This window comes from Lentinula edodes, assembly GCF_021015755.1.
Source record: "Lentinula edodes strain Le(Bin) 0899 ss11 chromosome Unknown C8R40scaffold_5, whole genome shotgun sequence".
Taxonomy (NCBI): Eukaryota; Fungi; Basidiomycota; class Agaricomycetes; order Agaricales; family Omphalotaceae; genus Lentinula; species Lentinula edodes.
This window is the reverse complement of record NW_025764311.1, coordinates 1,011,221-1,030,400: the sequence shown is the minus strand read 5'-3', so window position 1 is coordinate 1,030,400 and position 19,180 is coordinate 1,011,221. Positions and strand designations below refer to the sequence as shown.

The following is a 19,180-nucleotide window of genomic DNA, read 5'->3' as shown; positions in this document are numbered from 1 at the left end:
TGGGAACTTCACAAACAGGTTCACTTCAAAAGGCCAACGGAGAGTTGGTTTGACAAGATCAACCCAGACGGTCCTGCACGGTGCCGCACGGGGTCCACGGAAGAGCCTAGATTTAGAACTAAATGCTCAGTTTATTTCTGACCAGGTCCAGGGCAGAATGAGAGAGTCAGTCGTACACATGTACACAGCAATAATTAAACATATGTACCCGATATATTGGCCCCAGTATGGGGCACGATTTTTGTGTAAAGATACGATAGTAATACAAAGTTTCTAGAGATACAACCTTCGAGTATTAGCATAATGTGCCAAACATCCTTGTTAAAAGCGACCGTGCATCTCTCGCGTCCTCATCACTGGCAGCGATTACTCGTCCACGTCCGTCAGTCGTAAATGGAGGCACTGATAGCATATCGTGCCGTTCGTCGTCAGCCTCTGGTGCATCAGGGGCGCCAGCACCGGCTGCTATGTCTGAGGGGATTAGAGTTTCGTACAATGGCTGAGGATCGAATCTTGAAGCAGTTACACCCTGAGGATATGATCCCTCATTTATTCGTTCCAATGGAGGCATCACATTAGTGTTTAAATCGGCCGTAGCATGTATACGGTCAGAGTGGAATTCGTCTTCGTGTTGATGTTCTTCAGAGTGGTGAGTATCGCCCTCGTCCTCTTTTTCGTATCCGTCATTTTCCGATCTAGACACAGACTGAAGAGGAAGTAGATCGTTATTTGATGTAGGAGGACGAGGCGCAGATGAAGATGTAGAGGTGGATGGGATGAGATCGACGATGCCTCCGGCGGCGATTGTTCCTCTTTGTAAATACCTAGGTCTGATAACACCCCGTCTAGGAACGAGGATCGCTCTTGGAAAGCGGCCACGAGGCTCTTGTGCCCGAGGCGAAGGATGAGTTGCAGAGGAAAATGTAAAGGGGGTATTAGACTCATATTCAGAATTGTCGTCAGACCATTCGAGAGAGTCATCATCGCTATCACTAACTTCGTTGAGAGAAGGCATAGAATCGTCTGACTCGGCAGCGTCGCCGATAGTACCTCTAACACGCCTGGACGGCGAAGAAGTCTGCCCTGAAGCTTGACGTGGGTCGTTGATAGGTTCCATAGGTGGCATGTCTCCAGTACGATTTTGGTCACCCTTTTGTGATAACGTTGTAAATGTATGGATTGAGGAGTATGAGATCAGCAGACTTTGACATACCATACTGTCCAAAGTGACCCGAACACCACCAGCGGTGTTAAGATGACTATCCAGTGGCCAACTGACAATCGGCCGAGAACCATCAGAGTTGAGCAGCGTTTCACCATCTTGCAAATCGTCTGGATTCCGGAGCACCATCCCCTGGAAAAGTTCTGCAAAAGCAGTAGAAAAGTGGGTAGCACGGGAGTTTTCGAGGAATCGACCAACAACATCGAAAGGGCTTCGAAGTCTTCCATCGTTGACGCCGGCAAAGATATCATTAAGCATGTCCTCGGTAACATCTATATTACGGCGGTTGCGATACTGAGATGCTCGCTAGGAAAGCGCAAAAGTCAGCGAATCAAGAAGAACGGATGAAAAATTGTTGACCTGCATGGAAACGTCAACGCCGTCGGCGAAAATATAGGGTGTTCCATCGTCGTTCAAATGTTGATAGAAACAGTCTTTGCCAAAGGGACAGAATGGTTTCTTTTTGTCTTTAGCTTTCGTTTGAAGAAAATATCTATTTAGACGTTTCAGAGCATTTTCCTAGACCCAGACCAATGTAAGAAGGGCGCGTACCGACATGGAACCCTAGCCATACTGTCTCTATACGCAGAGATTGTCTGCTGTTTCCTGACATCGTTGTGTTTGTAAAACAGCGATGAAGGAGTAATGAACTTTGATGGGGTACGGCACATAGGACACTTCTTATGAACTCCAGATTGAACGACGTCAAATGATTTGGGTTTCGGATCCCTCCATTCCTTCAAACACTAAGCATCCATTATGGGTCAACGGGCAAAGAAAAGATTGGATAGATGAGCAACTCACTGGTATGCAGAACACATGGCTACACCCGGCTAACAAATATAATAATGATTACAATGTCGAGATCAGTCAAATGGGATGCACAAACCAAGTAGACCATAAAGCGCAGGTTTCTCGAAGCAGATCGAGCAAACTTCGTCAATGGGATCAACTTCGGCCGTTATTTCCTTTGGAGGTACGTGACGAAACCAGCACTTGTCACCATGTTTGCAGAACCCTATCGATATAGGCACATTCAATTATATCGTAAGGTTGCAGAGAAAGCGAAGAGAACGAACCACGGGCGAAATATCTGCATGTCTTGGCTTGGTCGTAAAGGGTGATTTTTGGGGCTGAGTCGTCTACCTTGGGATCTCCGTGTAAGAACTTGCATTGGTTTCCGGCAAAGCAGCCCCGAGAGGTTTGATAGTATTTGCATATTCCACGAGCCTTCGAGGTAGAAGGCCTGTCCATTACTGCATTGAGTTTAGTTCTACAGTATACGGCGCTTAATTGCCAGCAGCTTAGTACAGGCTTAGTAATCCGCGCGCCAAAACTTTGGCCCTGTAAACCCCGCCTTAACTCGACGGTCAGAGACAGAGATGACGCTATATGTAGCGGTAAAGTATTGCTATGTACAGGGAAATAGTATGTTCACAAACCAAGATTTAAGCTTGAAAACAGATTGGTTGGATGGAACGAGAGAGATTGAGAGATCATTAAATAATTCATTTCGAGTAAGTTGCTTCAGCTCTATATCTATAGCTAGCTCTTAGGTTCAACCTCGTTCAACAGGGTTCAACGCAGTCGCAACGCATTCAATAATCCACGACTTCGATTACTGGTTTGCATTTTACACGGACAAACTAATGTAACGAGCTACAGACAGATTTGAACGAGAAAAACGCCCTTCTCAACAAATATCTTTTCTGAGAAGATGCTACATATGCAAGAAGGCCTAGTCATGATCAGTCAGCGATCATTAAGCTCAGTAATCCGTGGCTGACCGTGAGCGCTTTTCCTACTGTTTTGTCGTCTCCCCCCTCCTGCGGTAGACTGTCATCTCTACACAGGCAATTCGTCATAAGTTTTCTCCTCCTCTTCTTCTCCTCCCTCTTTTCGCACTCCTGATTGGGTACCTCCGGTTCCAAGACCGTCCTACCATATATCCATGCCTCTAGCAAGTACCACGTTAGACACCGGAGTAGGAGCATGAGTAGGAGTTCCACTAATGGTGGTTGTTTCTCGGTCCAGCACCTCTGTGGAGAGGAATGTAGGCACTTGCCCAGGAACAACTGTGATGGTCGGCTCTTCCCGCTGAAGAATGGGGGCAGCAAGAACTGAGGAAATCGCTCCGGTGGTGAGAAGCGGAGTGAGTAGGGTGCGGAAGGAAACCATGTTCTTGGCGCTGATGTTTAGATATGAGTTGTTAAATGCTTTCAGTTGACAGCGCGACCTGCACAAAGTTGAAGTCGAAGTGTAAGGAGACCAGCTCTGCGAGGGCCGGGCAATCTGACTGACCACTTTATAGTCTCCCGGCACGGAATCATTCAAATTCAGCGATTATCCCCATGCTTTCGTATCCTTTCAGTTTGGGCCTGGACCAGAGTTGACAGAAATAGTCTATAGAACAGGTAAAAGTTCAATGAATCTATAACAATTGACTACAATATAGTTGCGAAACGTCTTGGAAATGTGCAACCAGACGCAACCGCAGTAAGTAGGAGCAGTGACCATACGCAGACTATAAGTGCTGAAGAGATCTGATTCAGAGCTAACGCAATATAGCAGAATATAGCCCATGGGTATCCTATATAGTATATACTAAAAAGCGACGGGTTAGGCGCTCAAGTAATTTACATAAGCAGCTCTAGGATCCTGCCGCAGAGCGGCGGCGCGGAGCGCCCACAATATTTGCCGCGAAGCGGCACGGTGTAGCCACTTTGTATGTTTTAAGATGAACTCGATGATAACACCGACATTTGTTGTTACTAATAGTGTCATTATCCTCAAAGCATCTGATAGTGTGGTGCGTTGTACATATATGAAATGATGCAGTGTACATCAACTTGGAATGCCTGGATTCAATGTCTGGAGAAAGTCATGCATATCACAACTCTGACAATGCTCATGCCAATAATTTTTGGTATCCTATTGAGCATCTCAACAGTATCAATGGCTCTGGACTTCCCTGTTTGAAATTGAAAATGATACTCAGGAATCTGGATCCAACTGCCAGCATCTGCAATAACACTTGGGCATTAATTCAAAGCAATAAACTAATAATAAGTGTGGAGGAGAAAAGCAAGGACTAATGGGGCTTTGGGGGCTTGACATCTGCAAAACCTGTATTTTTGGCTAAGGGTCTGAAAGCAGTTGAGAGCACTTCCCAGTAGTAAAAGCACTGGGATCTGCTGGGATTTGCTCTCAGTGCTTAGCCAAATATCCAGGTTTTGCAGATGGACCCCAACAAGCTGTGAACCCAGCTGTAGTAGCTTGCAGCACATCTGCAAAACCTGGATTTTCGCTTAATTTTTTACCAGTGTTTTCCAGCATTCGAGAGCACTTAATCAAAAGTAGAGCAGCTGTCAGATTCTTTGGCTGTTGTAGCTGCTTTTAGCAGCTCTCGCAACTTGCGTAAAGACCGAGCTAAAGAAGAGATGATCCGAAAGACTATCACTAAGTAGTTGTGAACTTGAATAACATTTCAAATTTGAATATCCCCCTTTTTAAAAAGTGGCGGTGGTCACGGTAAGTACATAGTTCGTATGCCTAAGAGCAGATTCATCAACAGTAAGGTGGTAGTGCAAACAAGAAGAAAGAGAGAATAAATACTACTTGGCAGTATTAGTAGGGCAAGGATCTACTTTATCTAGGGCGAAAAATATCTCCTTATTAAAATATTTGTTCAATAAAAACTCCTCGCTACAATACTGGCTCGTAGTCTGGGTCAAAGAAGTATGTGGATGCCCTTTGTAGCGAGGACAAATATCTGCAAAAGATCTAAACTGAGAAATAGGAATGATATCACCCAAAGGAGTTGTATCAGTTCTTCGAGCGCGTTTTAGAATAAAGCATCCAGAAGAATAGGCAGGAAAGTAAGGGGGCCAAGCGCTGTATCCAGGAAGATGTTGGTACTGAGGAGGGGGCGGTGGTTGGTTGACTACATCTAAACATTCGCAGTAGGCTAAGAACTGATGAGTTCCTTCTATTGCCGGAGAAGGACTTCTTGGTTGTGCAACTGTGAAAACAATTTTCACCAGGACAACAGCATGCCCTGAAAACATATATCAGTTATCAGAAGACTTATGACTCAGTATACTACATGCCTTCCAAGGAGCTTCTGGGCCAATGAAATTTGGGATCGATATTGATGATAGCCGCATTTGAACGTCCAAACTCCCAAGAAGGTCCCAGAGGAGCTGCAAATATAGTATGAGGATCTGCAAGAAGATCCCAATTGAAATAAGTCTTTGACTGGATACAGATTCTAGACCAAAGTTTTACTTTGGTAAAGGGTATGATCGATTGTGAGTTTCCATTTTTTCTACCTCCTACAACAAATGTTTGTATACCAGCCTTGAACCGGTCTATGAAATCAGAAATGGCTCCTTGGAAATCTTGAATCAAATAAAGCTGACTAGTGTCTTCAATAGACATAGTTTTCAGGTCTAGATCTCGAACCAGACTGAAGGCTGCAATATTTCCGGAGATTTCGTCAGTGAAGACGCGATGAGGAAGAGGAGCAGAAAGTATCTGCCTCAACAAACGGGCTTTGAGAAAAAAGTTCTGTTTAGGATGGAAAGACCCAAAAAGCTTGTGAGATACGGGGTTGAGTTGAGTCACCAGCTCCTCGGTTGTCGATATGTAGGTGATTTCCTCTTCATTTCCTCCTTCCTGAATGTGTTCGCCATCACCGCCTTCATCCCCTTCGACATCACCTAGGTGAAAATCAACCTGGGCATCTTTCATGGCAGTCATAAGATTGAACCGTCTCACACGGGCTTGACGATCTAAGCTCCTACAAATAAAGACTTCCATGTCATGATTGTTGCCAGAGCGAGCGGGATCTTTTACAAGATAGATATGCGCATGTTCGGTGACATCTGCTGTCCACTGCATTACAGGACCTGATGCACAGATACTAGGCTCCACGCTTTGTAGGAACTCTAACTTAGGGATTTCCCAGTTATCAATAAATACTCCTTTTGGATTGACTCGGGCTTTCAAGCTCAGAATTTCTGACTTGTTTGCGTGAAATTCTTCTAGAGCCTTCTGTACTCGAAGAGATGAGGTTTTACTGAATCGAGGGGCTTGGCCAGCATAACGAAAGTCGGTGAGAGATCTGAGAGCAGCGACAAATTTGGATGATACAGCTCCAGATATGAGAGGGATTAAGTATCATTGTATGTCTCTTTGCGTTCTTCCTGTCACCTGTTTGAGTGCAGAAATACCCTCTTTGAAGTGGCGATATCCTACAGCCGACTGATGTATCGAGAATAAGAAGTCAATTTGGATGCCTCCGACTGCCTGAATGGCCCACTTGGCGTCATGATCCCAAAACATCTTATGCCAGTGGTGTAGGGGTTCGGGAGTGAGAAATTCGCAGGGTTCAGCTAACGCCCAATCTCTCCAGAAAGGATGGACTACCCCATTGGTGCGAACTGCTACCGAGGCTCTTTGATAGGCAGGGAGATCCTGAGGGAAGATGTTTCTAGCTTGTATACTATCTATGGTATCCAGAGTGGCAGAGGAGAGGCGAGGAGGATGGCAAAAAGAATCTCCGTAATCCTTGTACATTGCCAGGGTAAATGGAGATGTTTTCGCTGACCCACCCACACAGGCTATCAAAGTAGCTTCTGGTGTATCCACTACAGCACTAGCAAGTGGGGTAAAGCAAACCCTAAGCTGTCCTAAAGGATCGCTCATCATGCAGCCAATGCAAGCAGCAGTTTTGAGAGGTTCAAGAACAATATCAAGACATCCGTGGTAGAGTCGATTTTCCAACACTCCACGTATGAGAGAACGCTGCTCAACATAATTTGGTATAGGAAGAAGAGCAAGCAGATTGAATAGATGTAACGACGCTTTGGACAATAGATCCGAGTCTATATTGGCCAATGATATGAACTGAGGATGAGCTACCCAATTTCCCGTAATAACTGAGATATTTGTCTTGTTGGAAGATAAAATAGTACTTAACAAAGTAGCACCTTCAGGGAGTTGCATCTACATTTTGGATAAGTACACAGTTAGATGTTAAGCATCTTACTCACCTGCATATCCCAAGCTCTTGTTCCAGACAGCCAAGAGTCGTAGATACGCATAGCCTTTTCAGATGTGGCGAATATTTGCAAAGGAGTAAAACTCAGAGAGTCTTTGATCAAAGGACTCTTTAACAGATCTTGAAGGACTTCGAGAGCATCTCTATGGTACAAGACCAAGGGGCTCTTTGAAGGATAGAGAGGAAGGGTGTCGATCTTTCGGAATTTCCAGCGAGGAACAGGGGGGAGCATATCCACTAGGTCATTTAACCTTTGAGCAGAATTGAAAGACAAGTTATTCTTCTTGGTCTGGATGAATTTATATAAGTAGGAGCAACTAATTCCGAAGACACGCTCACTAAATCAAGTTTAAGATAAGTATCTATCTCATTCATTGAAAGTGAAGAATTGAGCAAGAAACTAGCTGTCTCCCACTCAGGCCTAGAAGCAAAAGGGTAGTATACATTCAATTCCCGTTCCTTGGAAAACTGATTGTCATTGAAATCATCCATAAAGGTAACCCCCTGACCGATAACTTTTTCAGCATTGGGGTATTCAATTGTGAGTGAATCTGCCTCGCTAGAGTCCACGTCCATTTGATCGTCCTCCTGATAGTTGCTATAATCATCATGGTGACTACCAATATTGCCATCGTCACTACCAGAGTGTTCAGAACTGGGAGGAGAAGGCGGGGCAGAGGGCTGAGCAAAGTAGGATAGCGGCACCAAGCCAGGAGTGTAGTTGCATAGAGTTTGTTTGACATGACTGCGACGGCCTGCTTCTGTTCTACAAAGTTGACCGCAATATAAACAGGGGAAAGACATTGAAGAGTGTCTAAAGTTCCTGAAAATAGCGTGTAATTATAATTCTCAGAACTTGTGACTTTCAAACATGTGACTTCTCAATCTTAGCGCGTTCCTAATCTGGAGCTACTCCCGATTAGCCAGTTCAAGACTTTGCGCCTTTCCTAATAATTGTCCAAATGGCTGCCAACACCAGCGTGGACATCACTACTTACATAGCCTCAACAGCTGAGCTCAAATAATGCACTGCCCGCATTTCCGATCCAAGTATAGGTGGGTACTTGTTAGCCAATGGTCATCATGACCCCCATTGTAACTCCCGTTTGCAGATCTTACTACAAAAAATACCGTTACTTGCGAAACTCATGACTTTCTCAACACTACTAGGCATACAGACATTCTATGAGTCCTCCTTGGCTTATTCCTACTCTTCTTGACCGCACCGGAGAGCCTGCCTTCACAAGGATGTTCCTGAATACAAGTTCCGCAAAACTTGTTGGAAATTCTAATCCGTACACCTGTTGGGGAGCCTACATGTTCTCAGTCTGCTTCCATTATCGAATGCATTCATTATCTCCACCGGACTGACAACGAAGACAATGTTATACTGGCCTGCAAGGGGAAAATATGGCGAACTTCACTACCATATTTCAAGAATCTCATCATTGAACGGAGGCTGTTGCAAGCAATTATCTTGCTGAAGATCCGATTGGGGAAGCCTGGGGGATGGAACCAGAACCTCTTGACAAAAGAGCCTACCTTAGAGTATAAACATCATTCAGATGATCCTCAAATGACCATGACATTCCTCGGTGTTCAGCAACAAATTCTGATAAGTCCCGGAGTGGTTCTGGCTTGTCAGAATGTTACAAAAGGGCCTGTGGCTGCGGCAGCTCTGTCAAGTCCATGCCGCGGGCCTCCATTCCGCCGCTCGGTATTCCGAAGATCTGCTCTTTATTGTAATCTCACTCTTATTGTTCTTTCTTGCTACACATACCCTTTCGTTCTAGTCCCTCCTTATTGTCTTTTACTTTACCCTGCAGGTACTACTCGTATAGCTCCTAGTAGTTAGTCTGGCGCTCCGCTCCGCTGCGCCGTTCCGTAGATATAAATACTGCCTGTACGCTACTGTAGTTCCTCAGTTTAATTATCGACTTAGATTCCCTCCTTAACTCTGTGCTCCTCTAAGTCTTCAGGCTCTCCGCCTTGAAGTACTCTCTACGATAACCTTAGAACTTAGACGTTCTCTGGTTCGCTCCTCGTCACCGGCGATACCACCGCTCCGACTTGGCTGCTACTCAGTTCCTCCCTTCTCTACTCTCGATCTCCGGGGACTAACGGCGTAACGGCGGTGTTGTTAATAACTTCACTACTGTCCCACTCGTCTTCCGCACTTAGACACCTTGTGGCTTTGGCACGGTTACACGGTGTACATGATCTTAACAAGCTCCTGCTTATGAACTCATGGAGGCCGCGTTGTTCTCTCTCGTGCGCCAGGTGAGTATCACCACAGTGAATCCTACTTCTAAGTCTCATCCAAAATGCAGGGTATCAAAGGCCGTAATGCAGAAGAACTTCTCATAAGCACCCTCGAAGGTGCTTTTGATGCCGTTCATATCACTGAAGTTCAGGAAAGACTAAGTCCTTTATTCGCAAGCTGTGTTTGATGCGGAGCTCAAAAGGGGGCCTTTCAGAAAAGCTTCTTCGTATCGATCTTTGCCCTTGCTGTCGTCCTACCTCGAAGCACTTCCTTACATCTTGGCTCGTATTTCCATTGTACAGGACCTAGTTGCACACACGAACAAGTGGGTATGCGACTGGGAAATTGACCTTGTTCGTACTTTGCTTCACATCTCGAAGAACTTCCCCGCGGACTTGCCTCAGGACATGGACAAAATCATTGGAGTCCTTACAGAGCTCCTTTGAATTGGAAGTTCAGACATTGATCACTACTCTGATACTGGGCTCCAGGTACAGACTCGAAGCAAGCTCATTGCTTTGGTCAGTGTGTTTTTCATGCAGAAGGTAGCTCCAAAATAGGAAGGCGCTAAAATTTTCAAACTCCCTTTTCAGTACATTTGGAATCAACTTATTACTCTAGGTTCCTGTCTATATCATTGAATCTATCTCTTGCTATGAGATAAGTTACAAGAAGTGGCTGATCAGAGTACAATCGCCCAACTGTATGCTCTATGTAGTGCTTTTTGTATTTTAGACGTGTGAAGAGTAAATTCAGTGTGAGAACGAATGAGGTTTATTTGGAGCTGTTTGTTATCTTTCATCTGTCCCTTCGCTGTCGCTTTCACTTCACTTAGAAGAAGCCAAAAATTGTGTTCAAAAGCTATGGATATTGCAGGTATTGTTACTGTTTACATTGCTAGAATGACCTTGCCTTATGCACTACTTATCTTAGAAGATCTCTCTTCTATAACACCTTATCATTCCTGGATAGATAGCGACCAAGAAAGTCATGAAACCTTGGTAAAGCTACTACCTTGCGTTTTATATTTATCTCATTATTTCAGACTAAGATTGAAGCTAGTTATCTGCTTAGAATAGCTGAAGCACAAAAGACTCTTTTTACTACGGAGAAATCTGTTCTGGAACATAAAATCCTGGTCACCAAACTTATTTTGGAGCTTCACCTTCACAGAGTCAAGAAGATTCATTCGGAGGATTCTAAAGCTTCTCAAACTATTGTAAAAATGAAACATATTTTGGAAGATATCGAGAATAAAGGTGAGTCAACATGTTTTCTATTGTTATAGTACCTTTGTATAATTATTCTTTCTAGATCTTTCTCTTCCTTCTATGGAGCCAGATAACGACATTTCAGAGGATTTTGAGGAAGATTTAGATGAGCTCGACACAGATGAAGAAAGGCCTGAGCCAGAGCCAGAATCTAATGACTTCGACAAGGACACCCATACCAAGATTACTTACTATGAGGATGGCAGTAAGTAATATTGGCTTTTTGGTTATCGACTCTTATAAGCATTTTAGAAGTTAGGATATTCAACTACAGGGGAGCAACGGGAGGTCTCATCTTGGATTGAAGGGAATTGGCAAGCGGTTGAACTTAGCAATATTCCTTGTAAAGTACTAAAATTGCACATTCTGCTATGTTGTACTACTAAAGAGTAGGTCGATTGTAAGCCCGCATACTTTAAATATAATTCAGATTCATTACAAGGGAACTAGTCGAGGGGGCAGCAGAATGGCGAAAGGTGGAGGCTGAAATCCTCGAGGCGGTATAAATTTGGAGCTGTGGGTCCCAGTGTACCTTTCCTCTTCTCGATTTGCCTCTTCTTTTCCCTCGTCTTTTTTGAACTTTTGAACCATGAAGAAATGGCCTGACGATTCAACAGAGGAACCTATACCTAGTAAGTGTTATCTATATATCTATCGGATTTTGAGATATTCATCTTATTAGCAGTACGGTTCTGGTTCATTTTTGTTTCTCCAAGTCTCTTATGTATTCAGAGGACAAGCAAACGGACAAATAAGGGGACAGGTGGACATGCTACGCAAATGTTACAAGCAGCAGATAAAATTTCGCTAGCCCAAACAAGTTCTACCCGATTGCCCAACGCAATATTTCCTGAAGATGCTTCACCTAATCCTATGGCTCCCCCTGCTTCAAAATCAGTAAGAATTACCGTCAACTTTTTGCTTACTTTTCTAAAATACTTTACCAGAAAAAACCACGGACAAAGGCCAGTAAGAAGAAAGAAGTGCCGGCAGTCTCTGCCTCTCCGATGTCTGGCTATCCTGCTCCTCCTATTCAAACTGCTCGAAGAGTCCCCAAGCCTTCTATTGCTTCTATTCAAGAGGTGGTCCTTAGAGATGAACCGGACGCTGTGAGATTCAATTTGATTTCTTTTTGAATTTAGACTAACTCTTAGTCAGGATAGAGTCACATTTTTTAAAGGTGTGTCTTTTGTCGATATAATGGTACTATTCCTTCTGAGTATTAACAGGATGGACCCCTCAAGAATTGAATCACTTCAACCCTCAAGAGTCAAACCGCTTGTCGCTATCTCAAGAAAGTTTGGCACCTTCTCAGGAGTCAAACCATCTTATGCCTCCCCGAGAGTCGAACCACTTAGCCTCTCTCCAAGGAGGATTAGCTGCTCCACTAACTTATCCAGCGCATGGATTGCCTGTACCTCCTCAAGAGTCGAACTGCTTGACACCTCTCCGAGGAGGATTAGCTTCTTCGCTGCCTTACTCAGTACATGGATCGGAAGGCTTTGAAAGAGGAAATTTTGACAGAGAAGGATACAGAGGGGGCTTTACTCCTTCAACTATTAACTCGGGAACAGGTGATAATATGGGCTATGGAGGACATAGCGAGCGAAGTTATGGGGGAGGTAAAGGTGATGACTTTGAGGGCAGAGGTGCTTATGGTGGGAATAGAGCTGACACTTATGGGGATTATCACTATGATGAGAGTACAAGGGTTGGAGGTAATTATCAACGCGATAGAGATATCAGAGGTGGCGAAGGTAATACAGGATATCAGGACTATCACCAGGACAGTGATATGAGATATAGCGAATATCGCCAAGAACAAGATAGGTATATGTAGCTGGAATGGGTTTACGTACGATGGAAACGCAGGAGCTACATGGGATCGAGGAATGGAAAATGGTAATATGGCCAGTATGGGAAGTGGGAAATTGGAAGGTCATCGGCGGTATCAATCTTCCTTAATCCATGGAAAAATTGAAGGTCCACCACAATATGCTCGAGTAGTCCCACAGGAACAAGAGCGTATAGCTCAATCTCAAGGTATTTAGCTGGTCATTTTTATATTATATATACTAATTTGTTGTACAGATAGTCTTGCAGAGCGTAAAATGGTAGATACTATTTTATACAAATATAACTTACCTCTCATCTTTGAAACAGCAGCAAGAGTATGATCAAGATTTGTTGCCTACTCGAAAGCATGCTCCAAAGCCTCCTGATTCTGAAGCGTTGAAAGTGCATGCAAGAAGCTAAAAAACTCCGTCAGATGATGAAATGGAGGAGGCAGAACGTGCTGAGTTTGAGCATGACCCAGAAGCAAATGAAGATGAAGAAGATGATTCACCCAACTATACCAAAGATCTCCCTATTACTTCACGCCAATGTAAAATTCATTTTTGAACTGCCACTCTATTGCTAATTTTAATTTAGGTTATGCCTCTGTCGTACCTGCTGCGGGGTGGAACTCTCAAAAAGGCCCTTTGAATATTTCAACGGGTCCCAGTAGATCAGTTTCACAATCGTCGCAATTGTTTTCGCAATCAGTCTCGCAATCATCAGCCCAATCGCACCTACAATCAGCCTCGCAGTCGCACCTACAATCAGCTTTGCAGTCATACCCAGTCTCACGCTCAGCTTCACATCCAATATCTCTGCTGCCTACGCGACCAGCATCACCAGACCTTGTAGGAAATTTCTCAACAAACATCTCTTCTGAGACTCCAGGTACGTTGATGTAAATTTGTTAACTAGTCTTCAACTGGCTTATATCTTTTTAAACGAAGCTGATCTGTCTTCAAATGCAAAAGGTGAATCGACTTTCTGAATTGAAAATTTGCTAATGTTTTTTCAAAGGATCACGCAATAAAGGGAAAAAGCCAGCTTCGACAGATCCTACAAAGCTTTCCTTCTATCCGGCGCAAGTTAGAAAAGTTATTAGTGTCGCTCAATCCAACATGCATAGAGCCATGGTTCTTGAGGCTCCATTTTTGACTATGGAAAATCATGAAAAACTTATCTCGGATTGTTTGGAATCAGCTATCAAAGATCGGGGAGACAAAGGCCTTCTGGTGGAAGATGGTGAATACTTTAAAGACTTGACTCGCTCTTCCTCAACTTTTTAATGTCGGTTCAGGATATATTGAAGAACATTGGGCAGATATTATCACTTTTGTGAGTTTTCCCAAAAAATTTGCCGCCCATACTTATACACAACACTCTAGCTATATAAAAGTCAATCAAGTTATAGGAATACTCTCAGAAGAATGGCCGAACCCATGGTTATCAGCCACTATTCTCTTCCTTTACCTGCGTCAAGGGAACCAATCTCAGGATTCAATGCCGATCAGCTAAATGAGCTTACAACGGAGTATATCAAAGAACTTCTAACAACAAGTGCTTTTTTGCAATACGGAAGAGACGTAAATGTAATGTCCTTTATCTCCTTACAAGATAAGAAGTTAGTAATTCTGCTTTTTTAGAATTGAGTCAATAACTTTTCGCATCCCTGTCTCAAAGAAGTTGTGAAAGTCTTGTTCTATACCAGTAACAAAGCATTGGCGAAGACTTTTCCGAATGATTTCAAAGCTGAAGTACCTCATGGAGCATTAGTTTTAGCTGCGATGCTTGTTGAGTGACCCACAAATTTTACTTTTTCATTAACTGATTATATGTTTCAGATCAGATACTGTCTTTCTAAATACGAGGATGGGGCTATTCCCAAAAAGCTTGAATTTACTACCTCCGCCAACGTTGCCTATCACAAATTGTACTCCGATATAATTACGGATATTTTAGGGGAGCCTTATCACTCTTCTAAATTCAAACAGAATTTGCATTCTTGGGCATTAAGTTTCAGGTGAGTAATTCTCCCATTCATCTCTTCTACCTAACTAAGGTGTGTATAGCATGGAGGCGAACTTGGACAAAGGGAAGGGGGTGGCACATACCTCACATATCGATATTTCCTGATTCGCTAGGTTCTTAGAAGCTTTTATCATTGTTCTGACTCACAGCTTATTTGAACCTTCGCTTCTACATCTAGCTCTTCGTAGACTCTTTCTTATCTGCATCACTCGTGGAACTACTTCACCGCTCTGAACAGGCCTTCTGTTAAGATCATGTACACCGTGTAACCGTGCCAAAGCCACAAGGTATCTAAGTGCGGAAGACGAGTGGGACAGTAGTGAAGTTATTAACAACACCGCCGTTACGCCGTTAGTCCCTGGAGATCGAGAGTAGAGAAGGGATGAACTGAGGAGCAGCCAAGTCGGAGCGGCGGTATCGCCGGTGACGAGGAGCGAACCAGAGGACGTCTAAGTCCTAAGGTTATAGTAGAGAGTACTCCAAGGCGTAGAGCCTGAAGACTTAGAGAAGAGCTAAGTTGGAAGGGAGATCTAAGTTGATCTAAGTCGATAATTAAACTGAGGAACTACAGTAGCGTACAGGCAGTATTTATATCTACGGAGCGGCGCAGCGGTGCGGAGCGCCAGACTAACTACTAGGAGCTATACGAGTAGTACCTGCAGGGTAGAGTAAAAGACAATAAGGAGAGACTAGAACGAAAGGGTATGTGTAGCGAGAAAGAACAATAAGAGTAAGATTACAATAAGAGTGGATCTTCGGAGTACCGAGCGGCGGAATGGAGGACCGAGGCATGGACTTGACACCTTCACCAAAAGGATTTTTCAGGTTTTGACCTGTCTCGGACATGCGTTTGGAACTGTATATACAGCGTCATTATATCTGTGTCATATGTTCTGATCAGCTGCTATAACAGGGTAGAAAAGGTGGAGGACAGGAAATCGGAAAAGCAGGAAAGCGGTAAAGCGGGAAAGCGGAAATTCGGGAATGCAGCAAAGTGGGGACGGATGTTCATACTAATATGGTCCCTTACTAATCAATATCAAATTTGCCAAATATCATACAAACAATATTGAAGGATCAAATAAACCGCCAGAGAGGTGGACAGTTTGATGGCTTTCTGCAACATTCTTTGACGAATCAAACAGTACCTTAGAGCTTTTTCCAGTGCTGTCCAGTCAGTACCCTTGCTCTCACTGCTTTTGGTGCTGTTGATGCTGTGGAATGCTCCTCCAAGCCCTGGAGCTTCATCCAGGTTTTGCAGATGCAAGTAACTAACTCTATCTATTTTACCTGAATCTAACTTACTCTCAACAAAGCAAATCACAAAAATGCCTGCACCAAACGAATTCTTCTGTAATTGTGCTCGATACTGTAAAGCACGTATCAAAGTCAGCAGGACCACCTACTACGCACATGCAAAATTTTGGCTACTGCAACCACCACCACAAGGTGATGAAGATGACGAGCAAAGGTCCCGGCGTCGTCAACATCGGTTGGATGACTCTAATCAAGTGCGTTAAACTTGACGATTTTGTTTAGGATATATCTAATGTAATTGTAGGGTCCAGTCAGATTGCAAATAGGGGAGAATCAGCAGGCTCAGACACCAATAGATGAAGAGGAAAACCAGGTAAGGATGCAATAATGCTTTGTCATTGTATCTATTCTCATTGAGAACAACATAGAATAAAGACTTTCCTCCTCCAGATCCTCCACTGCCTCCACTGCCACCGCCGCCGCCACCACCCCCAGTATTGGACAAACTTCCACCATTGGCTCTAAATCCTTGGAATACAGATATTCAAATCGCTCAGCTTTACATCAATGCTCTTCGATCTATTGAACTTGATCAGAGTGGATTATCGGAAGCTGCACTGGAGACTCTCACTCACCCCCCGGAGCATTCAATTGAATTCGGGGACTCAGATGAAGAGAAAGACATCCTATTTTCTCTCGACCTGTTTATAGGTCTTGTGCGTGCTTCTGAAAAAGAATATACATCATCTCGAGCTGCTATACAACGTTGATATCCCTCCTCATCTCTCTTATCTTATGCACAAGTTAAATCACAAATTGCATCTCTCACCGGTATTCATCCTATTACTCATGACATGTGCCCAAATACATGTATGGCTTACACTGGACCATTTGCAGACCACGAGTCTTGCCCTCGATGTGATACCTCGCGATATGATCTGCTTACAAACCGCCCTTGCCAACAGTTTTACACCTTACCACATGGGCCTTACATTCAGACGCTCTATTGTGACTCCAAAACTGTGCAATTACTTGGACACTTTGGGGAACAGCTTCAATTACTACTAGAGCAGGTCCGGCGAGGAGAGCCTATCGAAGAGTACGATAATATTTGTTGTGGGAAGGATATACTAGAGGCACTATCAAGTGAGAAGATCTCTTCGAATGATGTGTTTCTTATGGTTTCAATGGACGAGGCCCAGCTGTATCGGATGAAGGCTTCAGACTGCTGGATGTATATTTGGATACTTGTTGGATTTTCACCAAATAGACGTTATAAGAAGAAGTATGTTGTACCCGGGGGCGTGATACCAGGTCCAGATGCTCCAAAAATCACTCAATCATTTTTATTTCCCAGCCTAGCACATATCGCCGCAGTGAACAAATCTGGCAGTCTGCGCATATGGAACGCCTACTCAAATATCATCAGATCCTCAAAACTGTTCATTCTTTTGGCTACTGCAGACAGTCTTGGTCTTGTTCACTTCAGTGGAGGTGTTGGTCACACAGGAAAGAATGGCTGTCGGGTATGGTGTGGTCAGCCGGGACGCCACAAGGATGGCAAAGCCATGTATTACCCTGTAATGTTCAAGCCTGATGCCTACATCATGCCTGGTTGTGACTTTAATGACCTCGCACCTGACAACGTGTATGCGATGGATCCTCAGTGATATCAGGATGACTTACAGGTTGTAATGGCTTCACGTACTGCTGCAAATTATTCCGAGAATCGACGCGAAACTGGCATCAAAATACCAAGCATCTTCCTTGGTCTACATCCAAATACCTATCTCGGACTTTCGAACATGTTTCCAGGTGACATTATGCATCTCATCCTGAACCTTGCCGATATCCTTATCCCTCTATGGCGTGGATCAGTTTCCTGTGATCGAGGTGATGATATTTCCACCTGGGTTTGGGCGGTGCTGAAGGACAAAGACACATGGGAAAAAGGCGCTGATGTTGCGAACTGTACTCCATATCTACCCGGTTCGTTTGACCGTCCTCCACGTAACCCCGCCGAGAAGATCAACAGTGGTTACAAGGCCTGGGAGTTTCTCCTCTACCTATTTGGTCTGGGTCCTGGACTATTGTACAACATACTCCCTCTCGAGTATTGGAAGTCCTACTGCAAGCTTTGCGCCAGTATCCGCTATATGTATCAATACAAGATTACACGCGACCAACTCAAAACCATGCACATTCTCCTTATTCAATTTGGTGTCGAGTACGAGCGATTATATGTACAGCGTAAAATTTCTTGAATTCACTTTGTCCGGCAAAGCATCCACTTCCTACGTCATGCAGCTCCTGAGGTTGAGCGAGTCGGTCCCGGGATAGCATATTCCCAGTGGAATATGGAACAGTCAATTGGTAATCTTACTGAAGAAATTGGTCAAGACTCTAATCCTTACAAGAATTTATCTGAGCGATGTCTTCGTCGATCTCAAACCAACTCACTCAAAGCTGCTGTTCCCGCTCTAGACAGTGATCATGACTTAGAAAGAAAGACACCGCGGGGAGGACTTGACCTTGGGAACAATTTCATCCTTCTTTGCAAAAAGGACCGAAGCCCTCGTGAACTGGAAGTGCATGAAATGACCGCACTTCAGGCATATGTTCATGACAGTGTTCCTGCTCACCTAATTCCCAATGATTGGAAGGTATCTAAGGTACAGCGATAGGCTCGACTGCGCCTTCCTACAGGACAGATAGCGTGTTCTATGTGGAGAGAATCCTTAAAGGATCAAAAGAAAATAAGGCGGGCACGAGATGTTAAGGTGGGTACTGTGATTATGTGGTTATGTATTCGTTCATTATGTTACTGACTTTACTATCATGTAGCTTAATTGCAATGGCAAACTTGAGTTTGCGGAAGTCCATTTCTTCTTCCATCTGGCTATCACCGAAAATGACACACGTACACTGGCAATGGTTACACTTTATACCAAACCTAATCCTTTACTTCTACATTTGTCTTCTAGTGCGCTATGGTCATGCAAACATGGCGATGTTGATGCCACAAGGGTAGTAAATGTCACGGAAATTGAGGCAGTAATAGCAATGGTCCTGCATTCAACGGAGTTTTTGGGAGAGGATTGGAAAGACTGTGTATTTGTTGTTGAGAAACCAGGTTTAGATGTTGCAAGGATGAGTGGATTTGTCGAGGACAAAGATCCAGAGGATAATGAGGGTGAGGATGAGTGATATAAACTCAAATAAAGATAGACCACATT

The 19,180-nt window shown here is 43.9% G+C and overlaps 6 protein-coding genes across 6 annotated transcripts; 3 read left to right on the top strand and 3 right to left on the bottom strand.

The window, feature by feature from the left end:
• Window positions 1-44: 44 nt before the first annotated feature.
• Window positions 45-1,705, bottom strand: C8R40DRAFT_705757 (uncharacterized protein). Its single transcript, XM_046235927.1, has 3 exons — window positions 1,587-1,705; window positions 1,214-1,528; window positions 45-1,150 (listed from the first exon to the last, which is right to left on the bottom strand). Exons 2-3 carry the CDS (start codon window positions 1,478-1,480, stop codon window positions 296-298), a joined length of 1,122 nt encoding a protein of 373 aa, XP_046090225.1. The 5' UTR covers window positions 1,481-1,528; window positions 1,587-1,705; the 3' UTR covers window positions 45-295.
• On the bottom strand, window positions 1,529-2,476 carry C8R40DRAFT_1036747 (uncharacterized protein; the record flags this gene model as incomplete). The annotated part of the gene is made up of 5 exons (XM_046223608.1): window positions 1,529-1,715; window positions 1,775-1,968; window positions 2,027-2,055; window positions 2,112-2,240; window positions 2,302-2,476. 5 exons carry the CDS (start codon window positions 2,474-2,476, stop codon window positions 1,529-1,531), a joined length of 714 nt encoding a protein of 237 aa, XP_046090224.1.
• Window positions 2,477-4,836: 2,360 nt separating this feature from the next.
• On the bottom strand, window positions 4,837-8,090 carry C8R40DRAFT_1158970 (uncharacterized protein; the record flags this gene model as incomplete). Its single annotated transcript, XM_046229810.1, has 8 exons — window positions 4,837-5,227; window positions 5,325-5,479; window positions 5,510-6,378; window positions 6,457-6,680; window positions 6,801-7,231; window positions 7,279-7,575; window positions 7,626-7,967; window positions 7,992-8,090. 8 exons carry the CDS (start codon window positions 8,088-8,090, stop codon window positions 4,837-4,839), a joined length of 2,808 nt encoding a protein of 935 aa, XP_046090223.1.
• A 1,443-nt stretch (window positions 8,091-9,533) lies between these two features.
• Window positions 9,534-9,995, top strand: C8R40DRAFT_1167091 (uncharacterized protein; the record flags this gene model as incomplete). Its single annotated transcript, XM_046230950.1, has 3 exons — window positions 9,534-9,566; window positions 9,617-9,665; window positions 9,727-9,995. 3 exons carry the CDS (start codon window positions 9,534-9,536, stop codon window positions 9,993-9,995), a joined length of 351 nt encoding a protein of 116 aa, XP_046090222.1.
• A 417-nt stretch (window positions 9,996-10,412) lies between these two features.
• On the top strand, window positions 10,413-13,945 carry C8R40DRAFT_1167090 (uncharacterized protein; the record flags this gene model as incomplete). The annotated part of the gene is made up of 15 exons (XM_046230949.1): window positions 10,413-10,550; window positions 10,595-10,808; window positions 10,864-11,025; window positions 11,438-11,452; window positions 11,506-11,717; window positions 11,768-11,929; window positions 11,979-12,000; window positions 12,050-12,577; window positions 12,627-12,863; window positions 12,912-12,934; window positions 12,984-13,058; window positions 13,107-13,206; window positions 13,254-13,547; window positions 13,607-13,630; window positions 13,677-13,945. 15 exons carry the CDS (start codon window positions 10,413-10,415, stop codon window positions 13,943-13,945), a joined length of 2,475 nt encoding a protein of 824 aa, XP_046090221.1.
• A 2,070-nt stretch (window positions 13,946-16,015) lies between these two features.
• C8R40DRAFT_1158969 (uncharacterized protein) lies at window positions 16,016-19,151 on the top strand (the record flags this gene model as incomplete). The annotated part of the gene is made up of 14 exons (XM_046229809.1): window positions 16,016-16,136; window positions 16,485-16,709; window positions 16,749-17,385; window positions 17,413-17,417; window positions 17,439-17,480; window positions 17,511-17,590; window positions 17,621-17,635; window positions 17,672-18,066; window positions 18,091-18,194; window positions 18,252-18,268; window positions 18,296-18,383; window positions 18,411-18,607; window positions 18,629-18,724; window positions 18,789-19,151. The coding sequence occupies 14 exons, from the start codon at window positions 16,016-16,018 to the stop codon at window positions 19,149-19,151; spliced, it is 2,385 nt and encodes a 794-aa protein (XP_046090220.1).
• Window positions 19,152-19,180: the final 29 nt, after the last annotated feature.